This window comes from Nymphalis io, chromosome 22 (genome assembly GCF_905147045.1).
Source record: "Nymphalis io chromosome 22, ilAglIoxx1.1, whole genome shotgun sequence".
Lineage (NCBI taxonomy): Eukaryota > Metazoa > Arthropoda > Insecta > Lepidoptera > Nymphalidae > Nymphalis > Nymphalis io.
The window spans coordinates 4,447,825-4,468,292 of record NC_065909.1 but is presented as its reverse complement, the minus strand read 5'-3'; the positions used below and the strand labels follow the sequence as shown (position 1 = coordinate 4,468,292).

Genomic DNA, 20,468 nt, shown 5'->3' with positions numbered 1-20,468 from the left:
CGCCCCGGCCATCAGAATACCCACCAAAAAACCAGCGGTACCCTGTCCATCTTAACGAGGAGCACCACGGGATCGCTTTCGCATGATACCGTGACGATCGTGGCTTTGCCTGTGGAATATTAAAAAAAAAATTTGTGCGATTTCAAAGCAACAAATTGCTTCATACCAAAGAGGTTTGTGATGATATATTCATTTGTGATATCGAAGTAACATTTCCTAGCAAAATAAATGTGTTAATATTATTGATAAAACATTGCATTTATAGTCTCGACATTGTCAAGTGTCACGCTCATACAATAAATCTATGACAGTAAGTAACTAATGACAACAATTTTTCACTATTCTACATGTATTTGGCTGCAAATAATGTCAAAAGATTTACATAGAATATCGAGCATTTAGAAGTGAAACTGATTTTATAAAAAGCTGAACTGGTTGAACCTTTTAGAACACCAAATCATACAAATTGTTCAAATCATACAAGTTGCTCACTGAAATACTCTTAAAAATTAAATAACACAATAGAACACACAACAAATAACAAGTCGCGCCAATAATGGATTATTTGCATTACCTTTCTGTCCAACAAAATGGAGGCTTAAAATTAGCGCGCGGCAATTTTTTTACCTGTTGTAGGGATAAATGATTCTGCAAACTATAAATATTCGTAATTCAAAGATGATTTTATAGAAAACATAAGTGTTTTTAACTTTAAACAAGAATAGAATAGAATATGCTTTATTGTACACCAAAAAAGTTACAGGAACATTTTAAACACAAACACAAAAAAACTAAAACTATTTTGTACAAAAGGCGGTCTCATCGCTAAAAGAGCGATCTCTTCCAGACAACCTTTGGGTGAAGGATATGAAATAAATAAATAAAGCTGTAAGGAGGTGTACTAATCATCTCAATTTTTATTTTTTAAATAAATATAAATATATGTAATATATATAAATAGCTATTTCTTACTCAAATATTATTTTAAAGTATTAAATAAAACCCGTGATATCTATGCCGCTTGGTAAAATCCACGTTAACACGTAGCTTTATTTAAAGAGTTAAATTTGTGCTACCCGATTATTTCTTGCTGAATTTTCAAGAGCAACATCTTGATGTTTCGTTAATTTGTGAGAAATTAATTTGCAAATCCACAGTAAAGCCTATTAGATTAAGCTCTGACTTTTCTCTTCAATAGTTGAAAACCCTTTTGACCAGGAGTGGGATTGTTAGCTGTCCATTGTTAACGATTTAACTTGTATTGCTAAATTATTTAGGGCGTCTGTTAAATTATTCAATTCTAATATTAAGATTTATTATCGAATATGTTTTATATGAACTATGTAAATTTAAAAAATATAATATTTATACTGAATCATCAAGCTCGCTAAGAACAGTCGACAAGAAATCCAGCAGATACTATCCTTTAAAAATCAATTATACAAATTTGTGTGAAGTACATTCCATTATTGCGAAGGCGCAGAGCCCATTCCACAATGCTGGTCCAATGTGAGTTGATGGGTATACATAAAGCAGATTTCATACATGGTTTTCTTCACCGCCGGATACGAAATTAATTATAAAAACAAATTAAACACTTGGACCTACAATCGTAGGTTAATAATCACGGGTTCTTATCACTGAGTCGAATATATATATATATATATATATTGTGATACAGAAAAAATACTTTACTTGTAGGATAATTTAACAACATGTTTGTGGGACAAATATCGCAACTGGATTTTAAACTTACTCCTTCAACCAATAAGGCTGAAATTTGCATTTGCACACTTTGTTGCTTGAGTATCATAAGGATTTGTTATCATTATAATTTTAGGTAATGTTAATTAAACCTAGAAGCCTTAAGTTTTAACCCAAACATTGACCTCGGCAATTAAGAAAAATTGGTTTAAGGGCAGGTTTTATGCTTCCATGTGTAGGAATTTCAATACATACAGTATTCCTATTTACTTACATATATCTATAATAATATTATATAATAAACATATATTGGAGTTTCATTGACATTACTTTTTTTTAATACACCGAACTAACTAACTTTATCTTTTCTTTGTTACTAGATTATCATAATTAACTTTTTTCATTTCTTTGTTACAGATGAAAACATGAGCCATTAACATACAACAAAATATATTTACAACTATACCAACAACTACATGCACAGACAATAAATAAAGCCAAATTATTTACATTTGTTTACTGATTTAAATCTAGTATTCATATTCAATTAGAAAATCAATTAAAGAATATATTTAATAGTTATAAAAATCATAGTGATACGAATTTATCGATAAAAAAGTCGATAAATATTTGAAAAAAAAAACAAAATGAGTTCCGAGTCGCCTTCTTCAGCGAAAAAGTTGAATTTAGAACGAGCTTCGAATTTTATGAGACAATTCCGTGATCCGGATTCTAGGGAATTGAAAAAGCTGTCCGCAAATCAGTTCATGGAAGTATGGAGTCATTACGATGGAGATGGTAAGTAATTATTATTTTTTTACTCATTTATCTGTCATGCTGTTAACGTAATATTTCATAATATAATATAGGTAATTATTTAATTCCTTTGCGGCATTTAATGGCTTCGCCCAGTGACGCTTTCGAAACTATTACGGCCAACAGTAAAAACATTTCGAAAAAAAACATACAGACAGATAAAATACGATTTGATATACAATCGTTTTACTCGAACATTTTTTTTTTTAATTTTTCGTAAAATACAAACAAAATCTGAAATTTGTTTATATTAATTAATTATGAATAAAATAATTTACGTCTTCTATTTTTCCTGATGACAACCCAGCAACTGCCCATTAAGCTTAGCCGCAGTCGTAATGTTTCGAATCCAATTCTCCTATTCGGTTTCCCGACCAGGCGAGCCTCCCCAATCGACGAGGCGGATGGAAGGTGGTTTGCAAGTGGTTTAATTTCCCCAGTCATGCATTACAGTCGATACCGTTAGGACCAAAGAGAACGTGTGCTCGCCGTTATATAGTAGAAAATATATGGCAATTGCGCCTTGTTCGGCTTAAAAACCTAAAATAATTAAAAAATTAACATTTATTTAAATAAATAATCAATTCGATTAGTTCACCGAAAGTCTAGACCACTGATCGTACATACAAACAAAAAAATCGATTTTTAAACCTACCAGCTAAACTCGTAAATACTTCAAGAGTCCTCTTAACCGATATAAGGAATTCTTAGGTATTCTAGTATACAGCCAGTGTACATTTTTAATTATTTATAATCTACAAAAAAATGTATTATTAAAATCACTAGTCATTATTATAGTCATTATTATAATATTTATTCACTAAAATTTGTAGATTTATTTAAACTAAATAAATAGTTTTCAGTTACAGTATTTTCATTTATTAATTGATCGATATTGGTTTTAAAAAAAAACAATAAGCTGACTCTATTTTTAACTTTGTTGAATGTGAAGCTATCTATCATTCTGTACTTCCGCAAACAGCCGCTAGGAAAATTATTTCTATCAATAAGCATTTTAATTTATTCTGGCAATACACACAGCACATATATATTGTTCTATTTAAATATCATTATTATAGACAAGACATATAAGATGAAAGAAGCGTTCATTTGTACATATGTAACACACACACACACAAATAGAAAGAAAGGAAGACAAACAACCAGCCTTTTTAAAAAAAATCGGACATCAAAAAGGAGAACGTAAATTTTTTAATTTTAAGAACAAAATAACTTCGAAAAACTTCAAAAAGTATATTCAAAACAACTGCGAGAAACTGCGAAGCGTAGCTTATATATTAATACTAGCCAATCGTCCCGGCTTTGCACGGATAAATAAGAAGAAAAATGTATTTTAAAATCCGTTCTTAGTGAGCGTCTACGTCGGGGAAGGAGTAACTATGGCAAATTTCAAGTCAATCGAGGTTTATTTCGCTTATATATATATATAAATATAGATTACATATTAAAGCCTTTTCCGAAACGAGCTGCATATTCTGGTATAAGTTTTTTTTATAGAATAGGTAGGCGGACGAGCATATGGGTCACCTAATGATAAGTGGTCACCAACGCCCTTAGACATTTACATTCTAAGAAATGTCAACCATCGCTTACATAGCCAATGCACCACCAACCTTGGGAACTAAGATTTTATGTCCCTTGTGCCTGTAATTACGCTGGCTCACTCACCCTTCAAACCGGAACACAACAATATCAAGTACTGCTGTTTTGCGGTAAAATATCTGATGAGTGGTTGGTACCCAAACGACCTGCACAAAGCCCTACCACAATTTCATTATACAAATAGCTGTAGATCAAAAGAATGTTATCTTAATTTAAATAGACGGGGTCAAGGACAAAATAAGTGGCAACGGAAAGCGTTAACGGATAATACTTGATAAAAATATGTTTTCCTAAATTATATTTATTTGTTCTTTTTTTAGATCGTAGACAAAAACATTATATAAAATTTTATTGATATGTTTAAGAATAACATTTCAGTCTAATTTTACTTCATCTATTTGTAAAGTTTGAGTGAAACGTCAGACTCAAATATGATTTCACTTCTCTCATAGGTATTGAGATTCAGGCGCTTTTAATTTGGTGTATTACAAAGCTTATTCAGGGTTCATATGTGTATGTTAGTTTCCTTATTCCATTATCACTTTACGGTACGGTTGCAAACCATATATCATCCCGAGTTCAACTGGGTGGGTATAAGTTCATTCATTCATTCTTTCATTCAGGGCATCGTGTTTTCTTTTTTTATATATATGGTTTATTGACTAAGCGAGTCCAAAAAAGAAAGATTTTCTTATCCAGGAAACGGCTCTAAAGACTAATCTCAGATTTTGTATTTAGATAACGTTTTGCTTAAGAAGTTAACCAAATTCTCACTATAAAAAATATATCAAGTTATTCGCCTAGATACATAAAATATTATATACATAATACATTGAACGAACGCTTAAATCGTTCAAAATATATATAAGTTTTTCTTCTTAAGAATATTCCACCGAATATATCAATTCCTTGTAGCATTATATATAAAAAAAAGAAAAGCGCGCCATCACTTAAGTCATGCAATTACGGACAAGCAATTACGGTGTCATGGGCTATATGGTTTTAGTTGGTTTATTTAATAGTTATTATTCATTTAAAGTAATTAATGTTATTGTTGATTGTATTTGTTTACTTTTATTTATAAAATCGGATAGGTATTTGTGTATTATTTAAAAAAAAAGACACATTTTCACTTCTGTTCTGTGAGAACATACATAGTATAACGTATTTCACAATAGGGATGCTATTGTGAAATTTCCGGAACGAATATTAACAGCACAGATCTTTGCATTCGAATTTGCTGCTCTGTTTTTATGTATTGAGCGTGAACGTATTGTTTTTCATGTTACTTTTTCATTTTTATCGCTCACAAAGAAAAGCGAGAAACCGCCCAGAGGATTCTTTGCATGACGGCGTTTAATATTCAAACGAAAACAATGATATGTTTTTTTTATGATATATGGTAAAGGTAGCAAATAGACAAGCCCATAGAGATTGGCGATGTAAATAATATTAAACAATACTTACATCGCTAATGCGCCACCAACCTTAGGAACGAAGATGTTATGTCCCTTGTGCGTATAGATACACTGGCTCACTCATCTTTCAAACCCGAACGCAACAGTATTTAAAAGTATTGCTGTTTAGCGGTAGAATACACACTAGATAAAATACACACATAAATATGTACATACATACACAATACAAATGTACGATATACATATTAAATCTATAACAATATAGAATAGCCGAGATGGCCTAGTGATTAGAACGCGTGAATCTTAACCGATGATCGTGGGTTCAAACCCGGGCAAGCACCACTGAATTTTCATGTGCTTAATTTGTATTTATAATTTATTTCGTGCTTGACGGTGAAGGAAAACATCGTGAGGAAACCTGCATGTATCTAATTTCATTGAAATTCTGCCACATGTGTCAAACCTTCTCCTCAAAAAGGGAGAGGGGGCCTTAGCCCAGCAGTGGGATATTAACAGGCTATTACTGTTACTGTAATATAGAATAGTTATTTATAGTTAAAATTTGATTAAAGTTTCAGTACAATTTCAAATCAATCAACAATAACAATTTGTAATATATATATTTACAAGAACATACATTAGGAGTATACGGTATAAATGTAGTTTCAAGATACCAATGTTATTTCCATATATTTTGGTGTCTTCCATAAAACATGGTCGTCAATCGTCTCGTCACTTTGTCTAAGTCAGATCGCAGTCTATTTTAACACGTTAGGGATCTGTGTTTCGACAATTAGGTTTCGGAGCTAAATTGTCTACAGTAGAAGTAATCTGTCAGAACAAATTCGAAACTCACTGCAGAACTCTAGCGTGATAAATCGAAAAGTGATATGCGCTAATATTTCTTATCTATATATGATGACATCTTCCTAGCCTATTTCGGCCATGGCGACCAAAATCAAAGAATATCAGCTATTTTCGCAGGACATATAACAGTGCACAAGTGTGTAAGCAAACACAGGTCTGGTTCGTAAGGCTAGATCTAATTTATTTAATATCTGTTTAAGTTTAGTCTATTGTTCCAAATTCAAATTTGACATAGCCCATGCAGAAAAATACGTTTGTTAATATAAAATTGGGCTATTCATTCGTTACGATTGTCAGAAGGAATATTGGAATTTTTTTTAGACAATTATTTTGTAATTTATCGTAAATATGGATCATTGGACAATTAGACAAACAACAGTTTTATTTCAATCATACACACACATCATAGAGTAAAACCGTCAGTCGAGTAGTGTTTTTTTTAAATATCGAAACGAAATAAACGAGTAAAAAACGAATGAAATGCGAAATTATTTCTTATATAGAATAGCACTGTGTGTGCGCACACATTATGTAATTTTATTTAGTTATATAAAATTATGTAATTCTATCTCAATATTTTATATTCTATCTTAATATTTTTTATTTTTCTATGTACAGTCATTTTTATATTATATAAAATTAAAATAAAAAAACAAAATACACATTACAAATTTATTATTTTACATTACATACCGTCTAAAAGATTGTCCCGTGGCATTGTACCCAAGACGCTTACAATTTTAATAAATTCAAACGATTATTCTTGTATTTAATTGAATATATGTAAATAATTACTATTCGTGTTGTGCAATAGAGAATTAATTAAGCATTAATAGCTTAATGATTTACGCGCCGACTAGCGACGTAAAAGTCGCAAGGTCCATCTTGACCCAGGCTATTGACGGCCCCACTGCTAACACAAGCTTTACGGTTAAATCGAGGGGTAAATTCAAAGAAATTCCTTAAAAACGGCCATGGCTATTATCGTCGAAAAAAATGTTAAAAACCTCAAATTTTTCGATTATTAATTTGGTACCATTTAAGTGTAATAAAAAAGATCACTTTTAAGGGTAATATAAAAGTGGAAAATGGGTGATTCGCTATTATCGCTATCGGATTTAATCGGATCTGTCCCATAAAATACATACTATGACACTTATGTATTTCCACTGAAAACTATATTTTTACATATACATAAAGGTTTATAAAAATATCAAAAATCAATCAATCAATCAATCAATCAACAGCCAATCGTTGTCCACTGCTGAACATAGGCCTCTCCCAAGGTGCGCCAAAGCTCCCTGTCCTCCGCCTTCCGCATCCAGTTGGTGCCCGCCACCTTCTTAAGGTCGTCGGTCCACCTGGCTGGCTGATATTTGATATTTATTTTTTTTTTAGGTGATAAATATCAAAAAACGTACAAAAAATTATAAACTTACAAAATTAATGTTATAAATTATATTATATGTCCTATTTAAATGTCATTATTATATACAAGACATATAAGGCGACAGAAGCGTTCATTTGTACACATGTAACACACACACACAAAAATAGAGAGAAAGAAAGACAAACAACGAGTCTTTTAAAAAAAAATTGAACATCAAAAAAGAGAACGTCAGTTTTTGAATTTTAAAAACAAGATAAATTCGAAACTATTCAAAAAGTACATTCAAAACGATTTTCCTTTATAATATACAAGAACATGAAACTCACGTTTGTTACGTCAATAGTCTGAATTTAAAGCGAGAAACTGCGAAGCGTAGCTACTTATATATTAATACTAGCCAAACGTCCCGGCTTTGCAGGGATAAATAAGAAGAAAAATGTATTTTGACATTACCCACTTGTCACGTCATTAGTCTAAATTTAATGCGAAGCTTATCTAACTATTTAGTAAGTACTTATAATATTATTTTATTAAAGTAATACTACTTACATATACATGTAGTATATTAATTGTCTGATTTCCATAGCACAAACTTTGTACAAGCTTAATTTGGGATCAGATGGCCATGTGTGAAAAACGTCCCAGGATATTATTATTATTATATATTAAAACATTCTCCAAAACATTACATTTATAATATATAAATATTACCTTTGTATTGGACCGCGGCTTGGACGTAAATAAACAAGTCAATACCGAAACCTTGGTAAATAAGTTATATTGGGGGCCATGGCTGTGGATAGAAATAGCTAAACTATATTTGACTTTGTGATGCATGACTGTTATAAGCGAAATCGATATAAAAAAGTGCCCAACTATACGTTATGTATATATTAATTGTCAATCTTTTTAATTGTCAGTCTTGATAACCCAGTGGTTGATAATAGTTATCCTAACCTAAAATTGTGGGTTCAAATAATAATATATTATTTGACATGTTTAAATTATTAAATGCGAAACCGCCGTTTCGGCAATGATAATAGATGATCTCGAGAAGAATCTGCAAGGAACTATAAATTTTTTAAGAAAATAATTTTGCAAAACCTGCCTGAAAAATGAACCTCACACGGTATCTATAGTCTATATTAATATTATATATGAGAAAGGTAGTCTGGTTGCTTATTTCTTTGTTACGATTTCATGTCTTAACACCTCAACCGACCATTATGTATGTATATTATGTATATTATTAATATTTACATATATTTTGTCAGGAGTATAGACAAGGACATACCCGGTAACTAATTACTATTAGTTACCCGCTCCCCTCACACGCGGGCTATGCTGACGCCGGAAATTAGTCATTATATATTTTATTTAGTTATAAAACGCCTTGTTCATAATTTATAAAGCAGAATATTCCCGGAATTTCAATACAGAAGCGAACACCTTACCCGCAGAATTGACTTTGCGGAGATGAACACTTTATTTTATATTTTTTTATTTGCCGGAAGGGCAAATGACTCTACTCCACCTGATGGTAAGTTGTAGTAGAGTCTAAACGCGATGACGGCCAGTACAGTTGGGAAGAATGTTCTGCACTAGCCACCCCCGCCTTGCCGGCCCGCAAGATGCCTCTTCACGCCTCGTTTGAAAAACCCTGGTTCTTTTGTCACATCAATATTTATTGTACATACAGAAAAAATAAGGATACAGAATACCTAACACCTGAGCACCCCCCCCCCCCTTCTCAGCGAGCTTAGGGTGAAAATTAGTATTATGTGAAGAATTTATATGACGTTCGCATGTTTGTTGTGGTTTTAATTATTTTAAATGTGTGTGTTTTTTTATGAAATAGGTAGGACGGGTAAATGACCTTTTTTTATACAATAGGAAGGCGGACGAGCTTTTTGCTACCTGATGGTAAGTGGTCACCAACGCCCATAGACATTGGCATTGTAAGAAATGTTTACTGGTGGTAGGGCTTTGTGCAAGCTCGTCTGGGTAGGTACCACCCACTCATCAGATATTCTACCGCAAAACAGCAATACTTGATATTGTTGTGTTCCGGTTTGAAGGGTGAGTGAGCCAGTGTAATTACAGGCACAAGGGACATAAAATCTTAGTTCCCAAGGTTGGTGGCGCATTGGATATGTAAGCGATGGTTGACATTTCTTACAATGCTAATGTCTAAGAGCGTTGGTGACCACTTACCATCAGGTGGCCCATATGCTCGTCCGCCTTCCTATTCTATAAAAAAAAAAAAAAACCATCGCTTATGTCACCAATGCGCCACCAACCTTGGGAATTAAGATTTTATGTCCCTTTTGCCTGTTATTACACTGGCTCACTCACCCTTTCAAACCGGAACACAACAATACCAGGTACTGATGTTTTGCGGTAGAATATCTGATGAGTGGGTGGTACCTACCCAGACGAGATTGCACAAAGCTCTACCACCAATAAAAGAAAGTGATTACTTTCAAAGTAACCATTGTCCTTCCATCGCCAATGCACCACTAACCTTGAGAACTAAGATGCTATGTCCCCTGTGCCTGCGAGTAACTACACTCGCTCACTCACTCTTCAAAGCAATACTTATATTAATCAGATAAAAGTGCGTACACGAAGCGAAACTTTTCTCTTTAGTCAAGCTTTTAGTTTTATTTCTTTGAAATATTTCCGTTAATGTGTTCATCATCTTGATGTCACAATTATTTAAGGACGTCGTATCTTAAATGAGATTCTGTGGAGACGAGCCTTCAGAGCGTTCATTACGCTAATGGAGCCTGTACAATGACCCAGTGTTTTTGTTGTAATAAAGACGAACTTCGTTTTGTCGTTGGTTACAATGTTTCGACTGTACCTTGAAAATGTGAAATAAATTTCACGATACAAAGTGCTGTCATAAATATATTAATAAATATAGAAAATATTATAAGTATACTTAACATTCATAGAATCATCACGTGAACATGATTTATAAAAGTAAAAACAACCAACTTATGATGATATACTATTTTGATGCGTGTATTCTTGAAATGTAATAATTATTAGGGTCAATTTCGTATAACACTTTCTGATATTTCACGACCATTTTCTGTGGTGAGTCTCGAGTTTGTTCTTACAGAATAGCCCTGAGGATCCTTTGGAGATTCATGTTTAATATTCACTTTAGAATACATTAATAGCATTATACCTAATATTCCTTAGTATCAATTCTGTAGAATTTAAAGTTAGAACTAAGAGCTCCTTGAAGTATTAAATGCTATCAAAGAGCCATTTAAATATAAGTCACTTTTATTTTATATTACACCTAAATCTTAACAGAAGATCATGTTCAAACCCAGGTAAGTACTATTAAATTTTCATTTGTTTAATTTTCATTAATAATTAAGTTATTTCGCGCTCGGCTGCGAAGTAAAACATCGTGCGGAAACCTGTATTTATCTTGGTGGTAGAGCTATATGCAAGCCCGTCTGGGTAGGTACCATCTACCGTCAAGAGTAATACTTAGTATTGTTGTGTTTTGTTGGAAGGGACCTAACGTCATAGTTCCCTAGATTGGTCGCGCTGATGATGCGTGAGGAATGTTTAATATTTCTTACGGCGCTAATGTCTTCGAGCAGTGATTTCCATTTATTATAAAAAATAAAAAAATCAACCCCATGTGTGTTCATAATCCCTGCATTGCAGAATAAGCTCCAAATCTTCTCCTAAAAAAAAGATGAAGCTCAGCAAAGGGACAATACAGAATGTTACTTAACTTTTAAAATTAAAATTTCCATGTATTAATAGGTAAGTCTTCAATAGTTTGTATTTTTCACAACTGATTTTAATAAAAAGCCGAGATGGCCCAGTGGTAAGAACGCGTGAATCTTAACCGATGATCGTGGGTTCAAACCCGGGCAAGCACCACTGAATTTTCATGTGCTTAATTTGTGATTATAATTCATCTCGTGCTTTACGGTGAAGGAAAACATCGTGAGGAAACCTGCATGTGTCTAATTTCATCGAAATTCTGCCACATGTGTATTCCAACAATCCGCATTGGAGCAGCGTGGTGGAATAAGCTCCAAACCTTCTCATCAAAAAGAGGAGAGGAGGCCTTTAGCCCAGCAGTGGGACATTCACAGGCTGTTACGGTTACGGTACGGTTAATTTGTGATTATAATTCATCTCGTGCTTTACGGTGAAGGAAAACATCGTGAGGAAACCTGCATGTGTCTAATTTCACTGAAGTTCTGCCACATGTGAATTCTACTAACCCGCATTGGAGCAGCGTGGTGGAATAAGCTCCAAACCTTCTCCTCAAAAAGAGGAGAGGAGGCCTTTAGCCCAGCAGTGGGACATTCACAGGCTGTTACGGTTACGGTACGGATTTTAATACATCAGTTAGTAATCTTAGAAGTTTAGCTCTAAATGTATAATTTATTAAAAAATCCTTTAGAATATTTCGAAATATCCGAATATATCTACAAACGGGAGCTGAAATGGCTGCCATATATCTGTCAGGAAGCTTCCGTTTTACTTCCATACAATTTCCAACTATTGTACAAAATCGCAAATTTAGTTTCAATGTAAAGAACGACCCAATAACGCGGACGCGTTATTTTGGAACCATTCTACTTATTCACACCCCACATATAAAACTAATTGATTGGCAAAAAAATATTATATTTGACCTACATATTAACATAAAAATCAAAGGAAGGTCTAAGTTTTGTCGACAATGAATTCCTATGATCGATAACTTGAGATCGATGGTACATTCGTGTTTATCAATTAAAGTATTTTCATTGTTAAAAAATTATATACATACTTTTTATAGTATATATAATAGCCCACATTTATATAGCCTACACTGTGCTTAATATGTGCTTATAATTTATTTCGTGCTAAGCGATTAATTAAAACATCACAAGGAAAAACCTATGTGTAGAATTTCACTGAAATTCTGTTACATGTGTATTCATCAAACAGTATTGAAGCAGCGTCGTGGAATTAGCTCCAAACCTTCCCCTCAAAAGAATGAGAGGTTTTTTCCCAGCTATTGACCATTAACAGGCTATTACTTTACTTTTCTGTCTAATCATTTATTTGTTAAATTGACGGAACATTTATCAAGTTTCACGACGGCATATTTTCTTTTCTATAAAATTATCTTATCCCTTTTTTGCTGACCTTCTTAACAGCTCACCCATGAAACAATTACTCTTAATGTTCTTCAAATACGACCTATTTGGTTGACTTAAGTATCTTACTCTTGGCAACTTTTTGAGAGGTCTTTAAAAAATGTCTCTTATTGTTTCTTACATAAATAATGATATAACTTTTACTAAGAAGTTTTTAATGAAGACAATTTTTTTTCGAATCGAGCGCTTAAATTGCTATTTTTATTAACAGTTTAACTATGAACATTCGGCGGTTATTCTTGCGTTGTTTTTTTTAAATATTTTAGAAATAATTAAGTACATAAATATTGATTTAGTAAAAATCGGCTGATGTTGACTTGCTTGGATATAAACCAACTGTAACGGTGATCGATTGGACGATATAGAAGTTGATGTGCTGCAGCGCCTTCTAGCGAATTACAACAATATGAATGGTATGAATAACTTCTCCATTAAAAATAAATATATTTATACATTGGTAATTGGTCAAACATTATCTATTAATCTCAAATGAATATTAAAATATTCATTTTTATATATAAGATAATCCCTAAATAAAATTATTCTTAAGTAGTACATTACCACTCTTAAATAACAATATACTAACGACTGAGCAGCTTACTTCATCACGTTTCTGCGTCCACGAATATCGACCGATCCCATATTCATATTTCTCTTCTCTTCTCTTATTTGATATTCATATTCTCTTAATTGAGAATAATAATTATAAATTTAATTTCACTTTTGATTTTAAATAGAAAGAAGTCATAGCGACATAGTATTTCATTCGGTAACGTGTATGTAAATTGTACATAAAGTGAGGCTAGATGTAAGGCCACAGACTCGGAAGTCCTAGGTTCAATTCCCAGGTCGGGTCAAAAAAAAGTTATTGGGTTTTTCTGTCAGAAAATTCTGAGTAGCAGCCCGGAGTCTAGAAGTTGGAAGGTTGTACACTCTCGTGCCTCGGAGAGCACGTAAAGTCGTTGGTCCTATGCCTGAACTCTTTCCGGTCGTGTCGGATTGCTGCCCCATCCGATTATGAGAGCTAGGGAAAGGAGAGTGCACCTGAGTTTGCGCACACACTTGTGCACTATAATATCTTCTGCGCAGCTGGCTAATCTCTCTTGAGATTCGCCGCCGTGGCCGACATCGGTCTTGAGGACATTATTCATTATTAAATTGTTCATCACCTACATACATTTGTGTATATGTTTTATTAAATAACAATTTTCTTTCTAGGTAATGGCTACATCGAAGGCACGGAGCTGGACGGCTTCTTAAGAGAATTCGTTTCCAGTGCCAACTTCACGGATATCAGCCCAGACGTGAGTCACTTTAAACTTACTTATCTACTAAAGCCTATTCCGATCCGAAGAGGAGTTAGCACAATTATGCTACAAGAAAATTGACATTAACAAAAAAATGCGTTTTTAATGTCGGTGAAGTCGTTACCTGCACTTTGGATGTAGAATTAAAGTGGATTAGTGTAGTTAAGTTAAGGAATGGTGTTTTTTTTTTTTTTTATATATTCGCCGGGAGGGCAAATGACTCTACTCCACCTGTTGGTAAGTGGTAGTAGAGTCCAAACGCGACGACGGCCAGTACAGACGGGAAAAACGTTCTGCACTAGCCGCCTTCGCCTTGCCGGCCCGCAAGATGCCTCTTCACGCCTCGTTTGAAGGAACTCGGGTTGTAAGAGGAGGGGAACACGTGAGCTGGTAAGGAATTCCATTTTTTGGAAGTGCGACAAAGAAAGGAGTTGCCAAATTTCTTTGTTCGCGATGGAATTGATGTCACAGTTATGCGGTGACATCGAGAACCAGCTCGCGTGAACTTAAGAAGGAAGGGGGAAGCAGGAATTAGAGAGAATAATTCCTCAGAGCACTCGCCGTGATACAGTCGATAGAAAGCGCTCAGTGCTGCTATCTCACGACGCAATTGTAAAGGTTCAAGGGTGTTTGTGACCTTTACGTCGCCAATAATGCGTACGGCACGTCGCTGCAACCGGTCCAAGGCCTCAAGTAGGTACTTAGCGGAGCCATCCCAAAGGTGCGAGCAATATTCCATGCAAGACCGTACCAGTGTTTTGTACAGCAGGCACAGTTGTTGTGGCGTGAAAAAGCGCCGCACCTTGTTCAGAACTCCGAGTTTCCGTGAAGCTGTTTTTATAACAGCCTCGATGTAATCCCTTGGACTAAGGTCGCAGCGAACGTCAATCCCCAGCATGGCGATTTTGCTTTGCATCACCAGCGGAGTACCACAGAGGGAGGGAAGAGGGGAAAATGTTGAATTTTTCGCTGTGAGAGCGCATACCTGTGTTTTCTTGGCATTAAACTCAACAAGATTATCAGAGCCCCATTTGGCGATGAGCTCTAACGTCTTATCGAGTTCAATGACAAGATTCTCCCGCCTCTCCTCAGTTTCCGCCCGCCCAGCAACTGCGCGTCCGTGGTATCCACCATGCACTGTACTATCATCTGCATAGCAATGTATGTTCCCAAGGGAGAGCATATCATTGATATGCAAAAGAAAGAGTGTGGGAGATAGCACAGATCCCTGGGGGACCCCAGCATTCACTACATAGAATTGTGAAGCGCAACCATCAAATAAAACACGAAGGCTACGCTTGTGTAGGAAGCTGGCAATCCAGGTGCATAGCTGAGCAGGCAGACCATATGCCGGCAGCTTGGAGAGAAGACTTCTGTGCCAGACCCTGTCGAAAGCCTTGGAGATATCGAGGCTGACAGCCAACGATTCTCCATGCTTGTCGATAGCTTCACCCCAGAGGTGCGTTACGTACGCTAGAAGATCACCTGTGGACCGTTTTGGTCGAAACCCGTATTGACGATCATTAATTAAAGAGTGATCTTCTAGGTAATGGATCAGTTGGTTGTTTAAAATCCGTTCCATCACCTTACAAAGTACTGAGGTGATAGCTATTGGCCGATAATTTGCCGGGTCAGACCGATCCCCTTTTTTGGGAACCGCTTGCACATTAGCTCTTCTCCAAGCCTCCGGCACACTTCCCGAAGAGAGAGAAAGTTGGAACAGGCGCGTTAACACAGGAGACAGCTCCGCTGCGCAATTCTTCAGCTGGCTTCATTCTATGGCTGGTATTCCATCGGGACCGCTAGCTTTCCGTACATCAAGTGATTGCAGCTCCGCACGCACATCACGTTGCCTGATTTTAATGTCAGGCATCGTATGGCCACATGCAGGTATTGTAGGTGGCAGTGCACTACAATCATCGATGACGGAATTGTCGGCAAAGAGTTTAGCCAGGAGATCAGCTTGCTCTTGCGGACTGTGAGCTAGCGATCCGTCCGGATTTCTGAGCGGTGGCAGCGAAGGTTGGCAGAAATTGTTTTGCACAGACTTGGTTAGACGCCAGAAGCTACGGGAGCCCCTAGGATGCGAAACAAGGTCATGACCAATCTGTACAATGCGCTGTCGGATGCACAGCGCATTGTACTCTCTCGTGTATGCCTTTCTACAGGACTTGGAATTTTTATTATAGTTTGCTTTCAGTGAGTCAATGTTAGATGCCCCGCTAATGCAGCCGTTGATCCACTTGCGATATGCCGCCTGCTTAGATGATACAGCATCGGCACATTCACGAGTGAACCAACGGTTACGCGTACTCCTACTGACGAGATCTGAGCTAGGAATGTAGTATTCCATTCCCAGCATGATCTCGCCAGCAACAGCAGTGGCACTAGCTGTCGGGTCATTCCCACTGAAGCAACGTTCCTTCCAAGGGACCGACGCATAATAATCGCGCATACCGTCCCAATCCGCCGACTTATAGTGCCAAATGCGACGTTTGCATACCGCTAGTGGCGGCAGCTTGGCCTGTGGCACTGTGGTAGAAACAAGGCTGTGATCCGAAGAGCCAAGAGGAGCCTGAACCACAACCCGATATTCCACCGGGTGAGAAGTCAGCAGAAGGTCCAGTAGAGAAGGTGCTTGCCCATCAATGTCTGGGATCCTAGTGGGCTGATCAACTAGTTGGGTCAAGTCATGTGTGAGAGCAAATGCATGAGCAGTCCTTCCAGCATGGTCAGTTTTGAGGGATTTCAACCAGGATTCGTGGTGAGCATTAAAATCCCCCAAAAACACCAATTCCGCGTTAGGAAATTGCTCTTGCGCAGCATCTGCCACCCGACTAAGATGGTCAAATAATCGGCTTGTCTCCAAGTCACCATTGTGGGATCTGTAGAGGCACACGTAGACTCGGCTCTGACGAACCAGGTCCACACGTACCACCAACATGGAGAAGGAGGGCAGTCGGTGACAGCAAACATCCGTCCTGACGAACAAGCATACTCCGGCTTTCGCTTTGAAGGATTCTTCAAGCGTGTAGCCGGGATAATTAAGGTAGCTGGTATCGGCAGGACGGAGTATTTGTGTCTCCGTGAGAAACAACATTGCTGGCCGTGCTGTCTCGAGATGGTGGTGGACAGCGTTGAGGTTAGTGTGGAGTCCTCGGATGTTAGAGAACTCGACCTCAAACAGTGAGGGTATGGTGGGGGTGTGCACCGCTGTACGACCGTTATTTCTGTTTTGTTGCGCCATTTGGGAAAAATAGAATGGAAAAGAGACGTGAAGCGAGCGATGTATTGCCACGATAGGGATGGGCAAAGCGTGGAGGCGTGTTTCCCCAAGTGGTTGCCAAAAGGAAAAATACACTGACCCGCCGGACGGAAGGGCCCCCGAACCCCCCCGGAAGTGGCCGCCGGGACCCCACCTACCGGTCACCAACCGGCACGACGGTCCACCCCGAGATTATGCCTGGCCTGGTGGGGCAGCCTCACGAGCTGGTTAGGCACGCTCGGGCCCCTGTACTATGCCACGGGCGGCCAGCGGAACAGCCGTTTCTTCGAGTCTCCCTGTTCGGCAGGTCAATACAGTTTCCCCCGGCATTGGTTCAACAGCCGTCTCCAATTGGACCAACACCCATCGCGGCAATACTCGCTCGGGCTCTGGCTGTACGCTGGCTGACCTCGAAACGCGGCTGCAAGCCACTTCACGAGTTTTTCACCATGCGTACGGTGGTAACAAGCCAGGCGGATGTTAGCATCCTACCACCAGATGAGCAGATGGTCGCTCAGATATCCCTTAGTCGCCTCTTACGACACCCATGGGAAAGAGAGGGGCAGTGAAATGTATTCTTTCTCCGTCACTGCACGGAAGAATTGTTGAATTATTTTTATTTATTTGTCACGGTTGAAAAGATAAGGAAAGAAGTGGTACCTCAATTACAGGTGATGAACAAAACAGCAACACATCCATTCTAGCACAAAAAGAAATATAAGACAGATTATTATTATTTGTTATTTGAAATTTTGTCAAATTACAAAAAACAAATAACAATAATAATAATAATAACTTAATATAGATTATTAAGTGTTACTTATTAATGGTTATTAATTATCAATAAAGGTATAATAATCAAGATTTCTTTGAAGTGCATAATACAGCAGAACTATTAACAAATCGCATGGAATATGTGAATCTGAGGTTTGTTTATCTTCACTCCTTCTCTTATTGAAAGAGGAAAAGATTTACATTATATATCTCGAATTAATCTCTATCGACCGAAGCCGACATTGCAATCGTTTTCAGAAGTTTATTTAAAACTCCTGTATACTTTAATCGGTGTATATTATAAAAGAATATTGTAAATTACGATTAATTGTATATGATCCAGCTGCTGTAGTGTTATTGATATATTGCACAAATAAAAACAATTGAATTAAAACTTTAAAATATTATAATATATACATATATAATTATATATCTTTTGTAAATACATACTTGAGGAGTACTACTTCTTTTGTAAATACATACATACATACAGGAGATATTACAGTGCACAAGTGTGTGCGCAAACACAGGTGCACTCTCTATTCCCTAACTCTCATAATCCGATGGGACGGCAATCCGACACGACCGGAAGGAGTTCAGGCGCAGGACCAACGGCTTTACGTGCTTTCCGAGGCACGGGAGTGTACACACTTCCAACTTCCAGATTTCGGGCTGCTACTGAGAATTTTCTGACAGAAAAACCCAATAACTTTTTAATGGCCCGACCTGGGAATTGAACCCAGGACCTCCAGGTCTGCGGCCTTACATCAAGCCACTAGACCAACGAGGCAGTCGAACTACATACATACTTATATAGATAATTACACACTTATGTAGATAACTACACGCAGACTCAGGACAAACAGACATTTTCATGCACACGAATGTCTGTCCTGAGTGGGAATCGAACCCACAACCTTCGGCGTGAAAGGCAAGCATCTACCAACCACGCCAACCGGCTCGTCGTCGTTCAAATACATTAAGTAAGAAGGAAACAAATACAAAGAAAAACAAGTATATAGAATCATACGAGTTACAATAACGTAGTTTTTCAAAATAGTCAAATTGCCAGAAAGACTTCACTTTTCCAATCATTTCTCACTTTATCAAGATATATAAATTGTAACGTACTTATTGAAACAAGCTTAAGTGCTTCGGTTCAGTTTCTTAACTTCGAAATTCGGTCCCAGAACAATTTCGTGCAGACAAAACCACTTCAACTTCAATAGTGTCTAATCCTTAGTAATGCTATATCATACATATAATAAATATGTAATTATAGAATATATACATATATTGTTTCAAATCAAATCAAATAATTCTTTATTCAAATAGGATTATAAGGGTGCTTTTGAATCGTTATGTTATATATTGAATTAAATGTATAGCTAGCACCGGTTCGAAATGTAGATTCTACCGGGAAGAACCGGCAAAAAACGTTTTTTATCATTCATATTATTTTCTACAGTACAATGAATTATTTATTAAAAAAAAAAATAACGTAGGTTTTAAATTTTGTTATTGGTAAGTGTATGGTCTAAAGTGTGAAATATAATCAAATACAATAATAGCGATATTTGTTGTTTTGTAATGACAAATAACTTAAAAACACCTATATTTAGAAAATATATACATGTCGCAGATTCAAATGGATTGCCATCTAAATGGCCGCCATTGTCGTCCAACGTGTTGATTATTAAATCAGTCAGTGCGCACGTCCGGCGCTGGCGCTGTCCTGAGAGCAAGACACCAAGAGACCAAATGTGTCACTCGTCAAACGATCACACGCACTACTGACAGATACACCATTATATTTTTATATTTCTACAGTTGGCTGTATAATAAAATGGGTACCCGTATTATTTTCACAACTTGACGTCTGACAACTGGCAACCTATACGACATCAATCACGTTGTGTAGTGTTGCCATTCTAATAAAATAAATGACTTCATATACCCGCTTGAATTGATTATCTCTAATATATTTCGGTTACATTATTTATTTTACATTAACATGGTTCGGTTCTAATGCAACGAAGATCTAAGTTATTTTATCATATTAATATCATGAATCGGTAAGTTTTGTTATTCCGGTTTCACGCAAAAACT

General features: G+C 36.5%; 1 protein-coding gene across 2 annotated transcripts in view; it reads left to right on the top strand.

Annotated features, from left to right (window-relative positions):
* Nucleotides 1-20,468, top strand: part of LOC126777377 (calbindin-32) — a 123,499-nt gene that overhangs the window by 41,547 nt on the left and 61,484 nt on the right. For both annotated transcript variants that reach the window (XM_050500420.1, XM_050500419.1), the window contains exons 2-3: nucleotides 2,122-2,502; nucleotides 14,232-14,317. In XM_050500420.1, coding sequence (XP_050356377.1) covers nucleotides 2,352-2,502; nucleotides 14,232-14,317 — 237 coding nt within the window. In that variant the 5' untranslated portion in view covers nucleotides 2,122-2,351. The remainder of the gene's footprint in view (nucleotides 1-2,121; nucleotides 2,503-14,231; nucleotides 14,318-20,468) is intronic.